This window comes from Acanthaster planci, linkage group LG17 (assembly GCF_054643075.1).
Source record: "Acanthaster planci isolate LZ-2023a linkage group LG17, COTS_SCS, whole genome shotgun sequence".
In the NCBI taxonomy this organism is placed as follows: Eukaryota; Metazoa; Echinodermata; class Asteroidea; order Valvatida; family Acanthasteridae; genus Acanthaster; species Acanthaster planci.
This window is the reverse complement of record NC_141793.1, coordinates 13521351-13537456: the sequence shown is the minus strand read 5'-3', so window position 1 is coordinate 13537456 and position 16106 is coordinate 13521351. Positions and strand designations below refer to the sequence as shown.

At 40.7% G+C, this 16106-nt stretch overlaps 3 protein-coding genes across 4 annotated transcripts; all 3 read left to right on the top strand.

Moving 5' to 3' along the window:
- The first annotated feature begins 87 nt into the window (after nucleotides 1-87).
- LOC110973514 (monocarboxylate transporter 13-like) lies at nucleotides 88-5401 on the top strand. Of its 2 annotated transcripts, none has more exons than XM_022224392.2 (6): nucleotides 88-323; nucleotides 2413-2647; nucleotides 3148-3288; nucleotides 3826-4608; nucleotides 4841-4969; nucleotides 5262-5401. In XM_022224392.2, exons 2-5 carry the CDS (start codon nucleotides 2434-2436, stop codon nucleotides 4951-4953), a joined length of 1251 nt encoding a protein of 416 aa, XP_022080084.2. In that variant the 5' UTR covers nucleotides 88-323; nucleotides 2413-2433; the 3' UTR covers nucleotides 4954-4969; nucleotides 5262-5401. The 2 variants fall into 2 exon arrangements, with proteins under 2 accessions (XP_022080084.2, XP_087004365.1); XM_087148239.1 differs by having other exon boundaries at nucleotides 88-327.
- A 1694-nt stretch (nucleotides 5402-7095) lies between these two features.
- LOC110973326 (melatonin receptor type 1B-B-like) lies at nucleotides 7096-9208 on the top strand. Its single transcript, XM_022224029.2, has one exon. It carries the CDS (start codon nucleotides 7096-7098, stop codon nucleotides 8287-8289), a length of 1194 nt encoding a protein of 397 aa, XP_022079721.1. The 3' UTR covers nucleotides 8290-9208.
- Nucleotides 9209-11584: 2376 nt separating this feature from the next.
- Nucleotides 11585-15214, top strand: LOC110973498 (uncharacterized). The gene is made up of 3 exons (XM_087148240.1): nucleotides 11585-11866; nucleotides 13418-13562; nucleotides 14008-15214. Exons 1-3 carry the CDS (start codon nucleotides 11770-11772, stop codon nucleotides 14156-14158), a joined length of 393 nt encoding a protein of 130 aa, XP_087004366.1. The 5' UTR covers nucleotides 11585-11769; the 3' UTR covers nucleotides 14159-15214.
- The last annotated feature ends 892 nt before the right edge of the window (nucleotides 15215-16106 follow it).

Sequence of the window (16106 nt, the reverse complement as noted above, 5' to 3'; positions counted from 1 at the left end):
TACGTATGACGAACCGTACAAAAATTGAAGGCCGGGGTGAAAGGCCGCTACCATGGAAAATATAATTCTGCTGTTAACGATATTGAATGTCTGTGAACCGTGTCGCTTCTGCTAGACTGAGGCCACAATGGCCACACGTGCACTGCACAAAACGTCCAGTTCTCTTCAGAGCTATATACACACAAAAGAGTTGGTCACAAAAGTGTGAACCTCCTTGTATAACTCTCCCACAGCTTCACAAAATCCAAACAGTTTGGGTAAAAAGCCCCAACTCTTTCAACGTCCGAAAATAAGCTGCATATGGTCAACACCATCGGCACACTGTAAGTACGTGAGAGTGATTTTGTTTTGGAAGGAGACAATTTGCTTGTATAGAGAAACCAGGTAGAACTTGAGAACAGTGCACACAGAATAAATGCTAAAAATTAAATGGGTAAAAAGTTATGTAGGCCTCTGTACTATGATTTAAGTAAAATATGGCAAAAATTGATACAAAATTTCTGTAACTTTAAACTGACCATAATTTAGTATGTAAACGTGTAACTTCGGTCTAGGGTTTGCATTGACAAAGGAAGTTATTCGAATACGGAAATGCATGCAGTTTAAATATTACCGGCCCAAAGGGTACATCATTCCTATCCAGGCCCAGCTCCACATGTGGATGGAGATTTCGTATTGGGTGATATGAGGTAGGGTGGGGGGTGGGGAAGTGGCTTGGTGGATGGAGATACCGCTACCCTTGGTTTGGGATTTAGCCTAGCGGGGCGAGGCTTTAGTTGGGGCCGGAGGAGTGTGGCCTGGGCGAGCTGGTGAATCGATGGTGTGATGGGGATTCGGTGGGATGAATTGAGTGGAACAGAATTATAATTTCATTGGACAGCAAAAGAAACTTGCCACTTCTGTCAAAGGCTACACATAAAAATTCACTCCATAGAAATAAATAATCAAAAAGGTCACAGAATGTAACAGAGTGAGCCTTAAGTTTTACGCAGAAATCAGTGTCACAGGACGAAATAAAGATGTCACAATCATTACTTTTTCAATAATGTATATACATAGTCAGTAAGGATGGCATCTGCCTCTACACAGAAGCCACTCATGCACATCATTTTGACAAAACAGGTGTTCACTTTGTCATTGGTTGTTCAAAATGTCCATTCATGGGTCATTTTTGCTTAGTGGAGAGTGCTTTTGTGAGTGACTTTCGATTCAGTAACCAAGTTGCTGTGCATATCAATTTCTTCTTTGTTATAAAGATAATCACTTGTTTTGTGATTAGTAAGGGGTATTGCAGCATACCTGTGTACAAAAATTGTTTATTTCTATGGAGTGAATTTTTTGTGTGGCCTTTGACGGAAGTGGCAAGTTTCTTTTGCTGTCCAGTGTACTTAGGTAGGATGAGTTGGGACTTTGGGATGGGATTTGTTAGACCGTGGGTGGAAATTCTTCGATGATTAGGAATAATTTATGTTGAAGTGAGTTAGGTTGGACAACGATGGTGGTTCCTGAAGGATTGTGATTTTCTAATATTTTTGTATTTTATATTTCAAATTAATCTTGGATTTGATAAAAAAATTTTAACATTTGATACATTTCTTTTAGCCATACAGTTTGGAAAGTGTGAGAAAAGTCCGCAAAATTTTCAGGATCATAATATAGGTCACTGTGTGTAGAAAAATGAACGTTACCGCGAAAGATACAAAGTTTCCTGCAGTGTTCATTTAAGCGAATGGGGTTTGCATTTATGAATGAAGCAGCGAGCCATGATAGCTTCACTATTCTACTTTTCAGTGTATCTGTAGAGAAGACCGAAATCAACTCCAGAAAAGATTCTTCTGTTAAATAACCTAGTGACTTTTACTCATTTTCAATGCACGCTAAAGTACTTAAGCTCAAACACTTATATTTGATCGACTCCTGACTGAAAATTCGCCCATCAAAACCCTTTAAACACATTTAGTGCATATGGTAAAAGTACATCAGCAGGTTTTGGAACAAAGTTTTCGTGAGTGTCATTTGGTTTTGTTTGGGACTTTTTACATGTATTCAGAGGGAAGCTGTACATTGCAACCGACACGTGTCAATTTACCTTTCAACTTTCAATATCCAAGATGCGTGACGATCTCACGGAATAAATTTGCTTTCACAATTTCCAGACCTACATTGATAAAATATAAAAATTATTAAGCATTTGAAACTGTCTTGTTGTGTGGTTCTTGTTGACACAGGACAGCCCAAGCAAATTCCACAGTTTAATATATTCAGAATGAATTCAGTGAATTGGTCTGAAATTGACGCTCTCATACTCAGTGTTTTGCAAATGTCCCGTTCTTCACTACGCGACGGCTTCTTGTCATTTTACGAGAGATTTGTAATTGCAAACTTAAGTGATGTATCTGTTTGCCCTTCCAGAACTATAGGAGTCATATCACTATGGCAAACACAGGCAACGACTTGCGCCTAGGACTAGAATTCAATGCTGCAGGACGGGCTGCAGTCTTGATGTCGTTCACCTTTAACACGTTTTGGGGCGGCATATTTAAAACTCTTGGCGTGATTCTACCGACGCTGAGAGACCAGTTTGCAACTCATACTTGGATTGTTGGGAGCATGATATCAACCATGACGATTGCGTCTAATTTAGTTGGTAAAATGTTTTATGGTTTGCAGGGGAGTATAGCCAGTTTGTTTTCAGATCTAGACCTTTCACACTTGACGTCACCTTCTAACTTTCGCTACTATTGTTTCATATTTGCCTTTTTTGGTGGTGGGGGGGGGGCTAAAGACTGCCCCCCGGTAGAACCGTGCCTGCAGTGAGTTCTCTTTTCTCGGGCAGGAAAGAGGAACTTTAGTTTGAATGCTGTCTCCAAGCCCTTTTTTAGGTCGTTGAGGTAACATCAGTCTATAGCTGTATTCCAGATACACAGACAGCAATTATTTGTTTCCAACCTCTTCCTGGCGTTTGTTATAAAGCGAAAAATTGACTTAGGTCAAACTAGCAAACGTCGAGTCAGCCTAGATGATGTTAACAGTAATCGAACCACTCAAATTTCCGCCATTTACATATGGTGTCAGACTTGTGTATATAGTAGACCCGTATATTGGCATTCATAAAAATGTAGTAATACTTTTCTTCTTTTTTTGCAGGTCCGATCACCATCGTTCTGGACAAGTTTGGTAGCCGACGAGCGTTACTATTTAGCTCAGCCCTGATAAGTCTAGGTTTGCTGATAGTTCCTCTAACGTCCAGCATCTTGCAAATCGCCATCAGTTTTGCTTTACTAGTTGGTAGGATTTGATAATGATTAATAGTTGATAATGAGTAATGTTATGATTTCTTGATGTACACCGCTTGAAAGTACGTCCATTAGAACAGTTCACAACAAGAACAGCTAGTGTATGTAGAAGACGCATGACTGCAGAATGATATACATTTTTACTTTAAAAACATGGCAAATCGAAAAATTCGTCGTGGAATCTACTCATCAGATTTTTTGGGGGGAGAGCAATCTGATCATAATCGAATTGAAAACGAAGCTATGGTGATAGTGTAAGCCAGTCGTATTACGAATCTTTTATTGATTTAACCTCATTTACACGTGTTCTTTCGAGATTTCGAGTCTAAAGTATAAAGATCAAAGATGGCAAAACCCTAGTAGGGATGTTGAGAGTTGAAGGAGAGTTGAAAACCAAAATATTTTTGAACGAGTCAATAACGACCTTAGTGCCGCACGCCGTCATTTAAATTAATGCTTCATCAGTTCTGTCTCAGTGTAATATCATTCCTGCTGTTCCGTAATAACTGGGTTTTTTTCTTTCATGCAGGGCCAGGAATTGGCATCACTTACGTTGTTAACAAAGCTGTGCTTGGGCGCCATTTTAGCAGGCATTATACTCTGGCAAGCGGGATCGGCCATTCCGGTTACGCAGTCGGACTTCTTGTTCTGACACCATTGACCCAAGTTTTCCTTGATACCTACGGTTGGAGAGGTGCAACACTTCTTATAGCAGGGATTACCATGCATATGATACCATGTGCTGCTCTCATCAGAGATACCACACCACAGTATGCGCCTCCCACGGAAAAAAATGACGACACAACAAGTGGCACTAGTGGCTCAATTTGGTTGCGTTTTTACCAACGGGCGGATCTTCAACTTTTGACAGACTTCAACTTCTGGATGTTGTGCATAATTGTATTGGCAGTGAACATAACCTGCGCTTCTTGGGTGGTGTATTACGTTCCCCATCTTCTTGTCAAAGACTTCTTGCCCCGAGTAGCTGCTACCCTAAGCTTAGCAGCTGGTATAGGGTACTTCTTCGGTATGACCGTAGGGCCTTTCATTGACAGAGGGCTTATTAAGTGCTCTACAGCAACAGTAATTGTCAGCGTAGCTCTGTCTTTGTCATTTCTTGTGGATCCTTGGGTGAGTGACGTTGTAGCCATCGCAGTCGTTACCTTCATTTATGGTCTTACTTCGTCGGCCATGTTCATACTCTCTGACGTACTTGCAACGCAAATTTTTGGTATTGATCGACTGACCAACGTGTTTGCATGGCTGGATGTTTTATCTGCGCCAGTGGGAGTTACAAGCCAAGTGTTGCCAGGTCAGTATATTTGTGAAGAAAAAGCAATCGTTAGAGTAAAATTGTGTTTATTGGAATTTGTCCAAAAACACACCAATTTTTAGGCCTATATGATTTGAAAAAGTGATTTTATCTTATGTTGATAGCCTGAAGATAAGAGTTTATCCTTACGACAGTTTATTATTATGTTAGCATTCGTGTAAACTTCTAAAATTTGATTGTCATTCCATGGTATCACTTCTCTGTCTCAAAGGTTGGATATACGACATCAGTGGTAGTTACGACATAGCTTTCATTGTAATTGGTCTGATTCCCATGTTGGCCCTTTTTCCACTGATTATCGCTAAACTACGGCATGGAGTCTAGGAACTACATTCACATGGTGAGAGCCCAACAATTTGTGCAGCTGATATCACAATTTTGAATGAGACGCAAAAATCTTAAGTATTTGACATTTTTCGATATTTGACATAGCTTGATTTGTCTCACTTCATCACTCCAGCCTGGTGTTGCCTCTTTTAAGTGCAGTTCAAACTCCATCTGGCATGAATGAGCTATACAATTAATTAGGTTCTACACGATTCACACAAACCTAGCTTCAACATTTATGACAACTGATTGTACGTGCTGTTGTGCATGAAGCAGCGTCATGAACTGTTGTGTTCCTCCTTCAGGTGAAGAGGATCTGGCTTTGACGATCAACATCGGTGTGAAGGGACAGCTGAGATGTCTTTTTTCATCATTATATTCAAATGATTCATAATAAGTATCATTCTATGCCAAAAAAATAGTCTGAGATTCGTCTCGATCTCAGTTTGCCTTTCTGTTCTGTCTTTATGATTTGTCATATAGCGTTTGTTCATAATCATAAGCCGCCAGTTATTTTGAAACTCGTTTTGAAACACTCTAGACAAGTAATGATGTCATAAGATTGTGAAAAGCCAAAATCAGTTATATCGAGTGGTAGTTTAAATAATAGTGACGTTATATTGTTGTTTGTTGTTGCTGTTGCATGTTTTTGTTGTCTTTTGTTGTCTGTTTGTTGTTGCTGGTGTTGTTTCTAGCTGTTTAGAAAATGAGGAATTCTTTATCAAGTCTGAGATATGTTAAATTTCATCTGGTAAAGTATAGTAAAGAAGGAGGAAAACAGAAAGAAAAAGTGTGACGCCAAATTAATGTTCATTACATCCCAAACTAACCTTTGTTTTAAAGCTGTGCCATCCTGTGCTATGTGAGACGAAATTTCCGGGTTCGAGTATTATTATAAGCGTATAATACACACCGGCAGGAGTTGGAAGTGATTTCAACATTCAACTGAATCCACTCCAACATGGTCGAAACTAAAAACCCCGTGCACTGAGGGCGAACTTTGGGAGCATACGGATATGCCTTCCAGAAAATATGGATTGATTGGAAGTTAATCTTGTCCTTAAATTAAACAAAACTTCAAAGCTGCTACCCAACCTCTCTCAGCAAGCCTGGCTTTCTTTTTTCTATTCCGACTTGAAACAGAATACAATCTGCTGTTCCCAGAACTGTGGGTGATTGTATGAGTCACAAATGTTAAGTTCAGCCAACTGCGCAGTTTCGTTTGAGGGGAACTTTCGCCTTCGTAGTTTCCGTGTTCCCAGGATCTGAACTAATATATGAACCTCTGAACTTCACAATATAAATGGACTTGATTTTTCTCGTTAGGAAGAGAATTTAATATGTAACCTGGCAGCAATCAGAGGTGAGTACATATGCATCATCGAATACTTTTAAAAATTTGAAATGTTTGTATTTATGGAATTGTTCCCAAGTAAAGCATAGCGAGGTGTCAAAAGAATTAACTTTACATACACTATGGGATTATTATCTAACTTTACATTTATTGAGTGTTTTTCCCGAAGTCACTTGAAGGGTACATCGATTGTGTAGTCATAGTATATGTAAGTAAAATCTTTACTTCTGATGACAGAAAATTGACGTCTTTGAAGGTAGGTGGCTGTTCACCAACTTAATTTTGCCTGCAGAAAAAGGGAATTCTGTTTTCACCATTGCGGAATTTTTACATCATCCATCTTCTTGTCTTTGTCAAATCTGGACGGCGTTCATACTAAGCCAGTTCTAGAGCCAAATTTTCGGGGGAGGGAGAATAAATATGTGAGGGTTTTCATGTTACCTTTATGGCCTTTCTTCCTGAGAGATGTGGTTACATCTTGGGTTTTACATGCTTTTTAAAATTGGGAAGAAATGGAATAGTCCAACATATCGTTCTTTCAGTTGAAAAAAATCTTGGTGGGTGTAGCACCGTCCTTGCTGCCGCCATTGCGTCCATGACACGACGTTTCCGCTTTTCTGAAAATTTCAAGAATAGGCCCACACATCACGTCCGATGATTTTCAAACATTCATGGTTATTTCCCCTTCTTGTTTGTTGGTTAACTTCAGATATAAACATAGAAGATTGCCCACAACCGTGAGTCAAGCACCCTGAATAAACTTGAGGCAAGCACAGGTGACAATCATGGATACGAAGTCTACACTTGTCTTTATTAAAGCACTCAATATTTCGGACGACAGTTTTACTAACTGTGCCAGTGCTGTCGCTATATCCACCCTGGACAACATGACAGAGATGTCATTAAAAAACCATTCGATGAGTGCGTCTTTACAAACCTACCCGGAGCGAGTTGTAGTGGCTGTTTTTATTTTCCTGATTTCACTGACCAGTATCACTGGCAACACCATGGTCATCTTGTCCGTGACGTTCAGTCAGAAGCTACGAACATCCACCAACGTCTTCGTGGTCAGTCTCAGCGTGGCTGATCTACTGGCAGGGTTTGCAGCACCAATGAGTACTGTCGGTTTGCTAACTCCTGGGGACAAATGGCCATTGTCTTCTGAGGTACCCTGCTCAATCGCTGGCAGCCTTCTGTATATAAGCTCTGCTTCCAGTCTCTTCAACTTGGCCTCTATCGCTCTCAATAGATTGATCCTCATAAAGCGCCCAATGACGCTCTATCGTAGTCTCTACAACAAGCGAAATCTATTCATCAACGTAATCATAAACTGGATCGTTCCAGTCTGTACTATGTCTTTGCCTCCTTTGTTTGGCATTGGTGGTTGGGGTTACGACGAGCAGCATCACTCATGCAGCGATCGCGACACTCACCCAAACGCCAAGACTTTCGAAATGATTCAGACCAGTGTTTCCTATCCTATCCCGCTTATCGTCATCGTTACAAGTTACTTAGCAATATTCGTTCACGTGCGTCGACACTTCAAGAGACAAAAGGCTTTGCATGGTATCGTTGCGACTCACGTGAGTGCTACAAGCTCCACTGAAGGCTCCAGTTTTGTTGTTATTGAGGGAGCTACCGCTGCCAAGTCTGCTCACGTGGAACGCATCAATCGTCAGCAGCTTGAGATCACCAAGAATCTCTTCACTGCTGTCTGTGCCTTCTTTATCTGCATCACTCCTTACTGCGTGGCACTTTTCATCCCAAACAACGATCGTTTCTTGCTCTTTGGTGGCTTACTATTTTTCTGCAACAGCATCGCCAACCCGATTATCTACGCTGCTAAACATCCACAATTCAAGAGGGTGATGCGCTGCCTGCTGAGGTGCCAGTACTTACAGATAGAACAGCCGTCGGACACGTTGAAAGCTCTGATTGCCTGCGCACAGAGTCAGAAGCAAAAGCCAGCAGAATCCTAGGCCCAAAGAACCTTGTGCATACATGTACATGCAGCTGTCGAACTCAACAGAGTTGTTATTTTTGTGTGTTGGCTGACTTACGAATTATGCTAACACTGAGGTGCAGCCAAGCGGTTACTCCGCGAGGAAACATCGTTTGGATTAATTGGCCCTGCGCCCGTGGGTCTAATTCTGACATCACCTGAAATAGTTTACTCATTTACCCATTGATACATTCTGTAACATTTTAGTGTCTTGATCTTTGTCTGCAATTGTGTGACATTTCCGAAGCATTTATAGTACCAGATCTGTACACCATTTAAGCATTCTCTTGGGTGTTGAATTCACGTAGAAGTGTATATTTACCCAGTGGCTAAACTACGGGGGGGGGCACGGAGGTGCCCAGGCCTTTTGGCCCTCCTCCAAACTGAAATTTGTGAGTAATCTCCGTTGAGTTTATATAGCTGCAGCTTATTTTGTTGTTGTACCCCCTTGAAAAAAATGTTTGTGACCTTGGGTTACATTTAGCCCTATAGTTACGCCACTTTTTCCATTACTGTTGGCATTCTTACTATTTAGCGTGTTCATAAGATACCAGTTTATACTTCAATAAATCTGATTTTCACAACCAGGAAAACTTATTTAGACCTTAAACAATTATCACAATTTAGCAAAACTTTCAACCAAACCAATTTTTCAGTACACTGACGCAAATCTATGCTACTGAAACATAATATGCTCAATGAAAGGTGTATTTATCATGATAACATTTCAGTATTTTGGCTTTTTTTCTGAGTAATAATCAACAATGACGCTGCTTCATTTTGCTATCAAAACGCGCGATGTCTCACACCGATGTTGTTGTTCTTATTGCTTGGCAATAAGATAAATTAAGAGCATTGACTATATATATTCTTGTCTGCATTCTGATCACTGTGCTACGCAGCCCTTTCACATTTCACCGATGCTGCTGCTTTTAGTCACAAATAAAAGGATAACAAAGCTTTTTCATATCTTCATTATAGTTCTACAGATAAGGAGTGCTAAACGTTTCGTAAACCTGAAGAGCTATAAGCCTCAATTCCATGTTGCCTTCTAAAACTGTATTTAGTTATAATCGGTCTGTAAACATGTTTTTAACATACACATTACGATACTTCAAACATGTTTAGTATTAAACTTGTTTATAAACTGATTAGAGAAGGGTTTGATAATGCTTAATAGTGTTTGCAATGCGGAATATATCGGTGAAGCTTTCAGCTTACTGCAAAGGTAACATTAACCAGATTGTACTGTTGTAGAATCTGCACGCGACCAAGTAACTACCTATATTTATGTACATGTTATTCGAAAAGCGAACGGCTACAAGAAATTATTTTTTAGTGAAAAACAGCTCTTGGCAAGGATTGCTGAGTATCTATGTACAAATTGCAAGCGATTTACACAATCTCATGTTTACAGGTCATTTTTGGAACAATTGAAATATTTCTTTACTTTGATTTTGGAAATAACTATCAGATATATATCTAGAACAGTTTCACTTCACTGCTTTCTTTCCTGAGTGCGGTTTGTCAAGTTGTACGTTGAATTGGCCCATTTCAGACACCTATTGGGTTGATTTCATATTTTAACCTTTCGAATTCTCAGTTTCCACTCAAATCGTCAAATGAAACTTTTAATCTCAAATGAATCAGTCCATTTAAACAAATTGCAGCTCCTGTAACTGTGTTGATAGACAGCCTGAACTAAGGCTACCGAATTATGAAAGTCTCGCCCATGCATTTAATCCTCTGGGGCCTCCTCGTTGGCCTCCTCGTTTGCAATTTTTGTCTTCTGGCACGCCCACTTCCAATTCAAAAGACAGGTGGATGTCAGAAGGAGATGCTTTGGCAAAGTTGATCGGAGTATGCTGAATCCAAATTATTATTCGGCTTTCAAGAAAAACGCCTGTGGTCAATTCGCTCACAGATTTCGGTGGTAGTTATCTACAGTGAACGTGATAAATATGAAAAGTATGATTTAACGGTAACAACTCACTGAAAAATACTTAAGTAAACTAGCAACAAAGCAGAAATAAGCTGTGCAAAATTTCATAATGGCTACTTACAAAATAGTTGGATCTGCTTGATTGATGGATAGGTTCCAAACAGTGAGCTGTTGGGACGACACAACGTTGGTTTGTGCAGTTTCTACTGTATCGTGATTACTGTGACCATAAAATCACTCTCATGGTCCGTGATGGGCGCAGATCGGGGGGGGGGGCATCAACCCCCCCTCCTCTTGCTCTGAGACCAAAACCAAAAAGGGGAGGAAATGGGGAAATATTAAAATACATAAAGTAAATGCACCGATACCATTGTAAACGATAATGTTTCATCATTTCTGCTTGTCCACAAAAATGCGACATTAAAAAAAATCTCCGGCCTGACCCCTCCCCTCGAAAAATTTCCGGATCCGCCCTTGTAAGTGTATGCATAGTCAGTGAGTTGGCAAATCTGGGGGATGATTATATTGGTAATTCCTCAGGTCAAAAAGTGGGGGCGCAAGTATCTCTCCCCACAATCCCCCCCGGATCTTTGTCCATGTCTTAGTCAGTGTTAGCCGAATTGACATTATCACCAGTGCAGGCCTTCATGAGGATCTCAGAATGTAACTGATGAGATTACTTACCGAAGACCTTAGCTTAGCGCTCATTGTCTCTGACTTCTCCCCGAATGTGCCAATACTCTGTCTAGATCTGCAGGTGCAGCTAGCACTAAACTTCCGGCCTGCTTCTGTCCACTCATTGGGCCTATAGTCTGCTGGACAAGCAGGGAAGATCTACTTTCCCAACTTGCTTGGCGTAGGACGCCATGATAATGACATCCATTATCAGTAGTGTGACTAGGGTAGGATTTCTTAACGGGCAACCGGAGGTATTCCCTTTTTCTGAAAGGACATTAAAGGCAAATTACTTCTGACTTGTACATAAGTTGTGTACATTTCGATATTGGGGGGGGGGCTGGGGGACGGACATCCACTGGGGCCACTTATGCCACTGTCCGTCACCGCGTTATTTTAACACATTGAAAACAAGAACACTTGCAATAACGAAAAATTGTGGAGGTTGTTTTAAAGTTATTAAGTGCGAATCGGAGTAATTTCAAAATGATTGGGTTTGTCTTTTTTTTCTGCGACTAGATTAAGCCACTTAACGCTTTCTGTAGTTGCAAGCCTATGGGCAAGAATACATCTTTTAAATATAAGAACTCCACACAATAAAGTCGATGTAAGTAGAGAGATTCTTGCGTAGTTGGCATTTCGAAAATTACGCATGCTTGACTAACCCTTTTGTAGCATCAACTCACAAGCGTAGGGTTCCTTGAGATGTATTTGTTCAACACTCATGAATAGCCATGCGTGTTTTTTCAATGTGACACTGCCAGACTTCCCAGACAGTAAACATGGCTACGTTCTGAACAGATCTAAGGTGTAGCCATCGTGTCAAGATCTGCTGTTGACATGGAGAGATTTTTGTCTACCCATTCCCTATTTGCCCTAGTTCTCTTTTTGTGCGGAATTGGAGATTACGTGCACCCTTGGACAAGTGCATTTGCAGGTACACATCTTAAGCTGTATTTCTAACATGGTTGTGACTTGTGATAATAATTACAATAGTTGAAATGACTTGCTTGACGGCAGTGGATGGAAAGAGTTCCATAAACGGACAATACTCAATTTATCGCTCTGCTCAATGACGATGTTCTCACTGGATTGGACCAAAAATGTGTTCATAATACTTTAGAACGTTCATTACGGTCTCAAGTGTTAGCTATGTGCACCAGATCATTACGAATCTACAGACTTTCCGGAAAGAGTTTTATATTCGGGGTACGCCCCTTGACACTCTGTGCACAAACTCTGTGAGACTTTTCTGAAAAAGTCTTGTTTTCTAAGTAAACGTATTGGTTTTTTCCCTCCTAAACTGAGCTTTTCTTGACATGTTTTTGCTTTCTGAAGGCTAATAGGTCACTGTAGGGAATGATTACTGGCGTCCGTATGTGGACCTCTTCCCAGCCCAATTACGAATAGGGTCCAGATAACGAGTTACCCCGGATATCCTAACTCCCATTATCAATGGATGTGGAAAGTCCATAATATTTTTAGCATAAAGCCATTTTCAAGACGAAATTGTAGAATTTTATGTTTGAAATTTTTATGTTGATATTATTCGGTAAAATGTCAGAGGCAAGACTTCCCCTTGCTGTTACGGAAATTCTTTTCCTCTTCGTCTGGAAAAAGAATGCCTTATGTTGAATAATATTATTGACTCCTTGCACTCGTTTGAAGTTGGGGCTAGGGTAGAATGTATCCCGGTGTCTGGCCCCAGTAAGCCTTTTGCGACTTAAATTTGAAAGTCTTTTACAATGAGTTGTCCGATCGCACATGAACACATTAATTTGAATTCCCCAGACTAAAGACACTGTAGCTGTACCTCGTCATTCGCAGAAGGCTCTTGCATAGTGACTACCTTTTCTGGAATGGACTGGTTCCTTCATACCTTTTATCCATTGAAAACAGGGTATTGGTTCAAGGCGCCCCCTATTTAAGCAAAAGCTTAATTGCCCCGAATCACGAGGTATAGCAACAGTGTCTTTAGTATGGAGAATAGACCCGTTGCGCCCGCTAAATCACGTGACCTATAGTGGTTATCAACCCATATCAACGTGTGTTTGAGTGTTAAAGCCAGATGATGGCATAATACCCAGCACGTCGGTCGTTTGAGTACGGTACCTATCGTCGGCTTCAGTTTTGGTAAATGATACTTTTGAGACACTTTGCTTTTGGTTTACCCCGTGTTTGTTGATATTTGATACCCACGATACGTCTATGTAAATTGTTATGTTCACGTAATTTTAAGAACTCATTGTACCACATTTTATTCAAATTTTACTCGCAATAGGCTTATTATGGGTTACCTCTGCATATCAAATACAGCTTCATGGCTTTGGCATCAGAAATTATAAAACTCACTTGTTCTAATGAGATCAAGTTTTTGTTGTCAACCTCTGTGACTGAATTAGTTTCTACAGTTACAGGTCGTATTGCCTCGTTCGATGAGGTTAGCTGGACAATTTGAGAGCAGTGCTTGTTTGTTTTTTCGATGAAGATTCGTCGGTCTGTTCACCATCGTTGATGCTGAGACTCGAGCCCCTGGATTTGGAGGGAATTTTAACAGTGTGTGCTGTATCTCTATGGGGTCTTGTTTTAATCTTCGTGGTGACTATACTTCTGTATTCACTGATCAGACACTGGTAAGTGTGTAAGGGATTCACAGATCTTTAGAGGGCTTTTTTTTAAAATAAAAATCTTTCAGGGGTCAATTTGTCTAAAACTGTCACCGATGGGCGGAGTTTGCGTTTAAAATCTGGGCATGGTAAAAACGAATCCAAATCCATAACCAAACGTTTGCCTTGCTTTGGACCCGGAAAAATTCAGAATCTTGTAAAACCAAGATTTTCAAAGAGATAATTCCTGGTTAGAGTAAGCGGAACTGGCTCTTTGGTGCAAATGGTTTGATTGGCTGTGCTTGGCTAATTGGCACCCCACCCCTTGTAAAATTGTTACCTCAGTTTATTGGCCTTTTTCGATAACCTTTGCAAGGCAATTTACACGTGTAAACTGACCAGTCAAAATTGTTGTCGTTTCTCATTTCTCTTTAAACATCGATTCTTGCATGCCATGTACCATGTCCGGCAGGAAGGAACCCAAGGCAGGAGATAGCAATGATTCAACACATCTAGGCAACCACAGTCACTCAAGCAGACAGAATGAAGTCTCTACATACTACGTCTACATTGGACCTACAGATGCATCGAATACTGAGCCGAATATCCAACCTAACACCTGACTGAGATGAATCGAGAATTAGGTTAGTAGTATCAGAGGCCATTTCTGCAGTCAGTGACACCGCCTTCCGCGAATTTAAGCCTTGTACTTATCCTTCAGTGTGATGCCACCGCAGAAGTGGAATCTCCTTAGTGTAGGGGTACGATACACCCACTTTGTCATGTGCTACATTTATATGTCACTTTGGATTGTTAGGCTTCTACCAATTCAATTTGTTAAATTTAGATTAAAATTTGGCCAATACAGAACTGACTTTATAATCCTTTCAAAATTGTGGACAAAACTGGTACATTTTCTTTGCTAGGGTCATTCGTATAGTGTATGTTATTTCAAGATAATTCTAATATGTTATTTTCAGCTCAAAATCAAAGTAAGCTCTTAGGTATGAGCCTTGGAATTTAATATGAAATTTGTTCAATCATTGAAAATTAATTCAAAGCAGAGGTTGAAGAGATTCATGTTTATATTTTAGATTGAATTCAGATCATTGTTTAGAAGTTCAGTAAAGTTATGTGATTACTTTTCAGCTTAAAATCTAATTATATTGCAAGGGGTTTACCTTCTAAGTTGATCTTCATCATTTTCAGCTTATAATTAAATAAAACGTAAGGCCTTGCAATTCACATGTAATTGAAACATTGCCAGAGTTGTGTTTGTTCCAAGTTTTCTTCATTGGACAAAAGAAATTATTGAATGCAATTTCAAACAAATTTAAATTTAATCATTTTAGCAGAGAAATAAATTAAAATGTGAAGGGTAAAGCCTTTCAATTAAATTTTGCACAAAACAAATGTTTCCCTAATCCTTTCAAAGTAAGTTTTGAAATGGAAAAGGCATTTTAAGGCGAGTATAAACCTCAATTCTTTCTTATTTGAAGTCAAGAGAACATTACTTTATATATTTATGGAATTGTTAGCATTTTTTTATGCTATCATTTTCGGCTGCAAGAGGTCGGCCTTGCATTTTTAATAAAATTCTCCCACAATAGGCCTATGAATTTGTACCCAAATCCTTCTAGAATGCGTTTTAAATAAAAGTAAGATATGAAGCTTTGCATGGTGGAAGAGACATGAGAGATGGGTTTACGGGTACACCATGGAATCAATCTCTTTTGGGCGAGGTGTGGTTCTTTAAAGAACCGGTGAGTGTTAACTCGCCGTTTCAGCCAGTGTGCTCTGGCCGTCCTCGGGAGAGTGTGCCAGACTGGAGTGGATAGCTGGTTGTAAAAGTAATCTGGAAGCGGTGGAAGGGGATTTGCGGGTTGCGTGAAGATTTTGGATCCTGGAATTGGCAGGAAACCTTGGGTTCGGGTATAGGCGACCCTTATGCCGGGGGGGTTCGGGTAGAGAAGACCCTAACGCCTGGGGTGGGGACGTGGGTTTCGGGTATAGGGGACCCTACCGCCGGGAGTGGGTGTTTGCTTGGGTGCTAGTAGTGGGCGCCAGATGTCGCTGAGCTGGAAACAGATGTCTTGGGGTAGGGTGTTGTGCCGGAAAATCTCGATGGCTTCTTGGATTCTCCTTGGGAGCCAGTTCTGCTTTGTACCATTCGATGCAGTGGCCCGTGAAATGTGCATGTTTGATGATGGCCAACTTGTCGTATTCTTCTCGTCGGCCAAGCGAGCGGTGTTCTGGTGTTCTGGTGGGGAGGTTCCTTCTGTTTTCCCCGTGTACATTTGGCTGCATTCACATGGAATGCGATATACACCGGGGCGACTACTGGGTGGGTGTCCTTGTGGGTGTGCAGCCTGCAGCTTGTTGGGTGCTGAATGATGTACTTTGATGCTGGCCGTCAGCAGGATGCTGCACAGTTGGTGGGAGGTGGGGCCCAGGTACGGTAGACATACTGTGGCAATGGGGGTTTGGGGGGCTTCGGGTATAGGAGACCCTATAACGTCCTGGGGGAGGGTTTGGAAAGGTTGATACGTTAGTTGCGGTAGCCGTTCATCT

What these genes read in the sequence shown, in the direction of transcription:
- LOC110973514 (XM_022224392.2), top strand. Translation starts at nt 2,434, where the DNA reads ATGGCAAACACAGGCAACGACTTGCGCCTAGGACTAGAATTCAATGCT. An exon ending in CAGTTTTGCTTTACTAGTTG is followed by an intron (nt 3,289 to 3,825) that starts GTAGGATTTGAT and finishes TCTTTCATGCAG; the next exon opens with GGCCAGGAATTGGCATCACT. An exon ending in TACAAGCCAAGTGTTGCCAG is followed by an intron (nt 4,609 to 4,840) that starts GTCAGTATATTT and finishes TCTGTCTCAAAG; the next exon opens with GTTGGATATACGACATCAGT.
- LOC110973326 (XM_022224029.2), top strand. Translation starts at nt 7,096, where the DNA reads ATGGATACGAAGTCTACACTTGTCTTTATTAAAGCACTCAATATTTCG.
- LOC110973498 (XM_087148240.1), top strand. Translation starts at nt 11,770, where the DNA reads ATGGAGAGATTTTTGTCTACCCATTCCCTATTTGCCCTAGTTCTCTTT. An exon ending in TTGGACAAGTGCATTTGCAG is followed by an intron (nt 11,867 to 13,417) that starts GTACACATCTTA and finishes TTTTCGATGAAG; the next exon opens with ATTCGTCGGTCTGTTCACCA. An exon ending in TATTCACTGATCAGACACTG is followed by an intron (nt 13,563 to 14,007) that starts GTAAGTGTGTAA and finishes CATGTCCGGCAG; the next exon opens with GAAGGAACCCAAGGCAGGAG.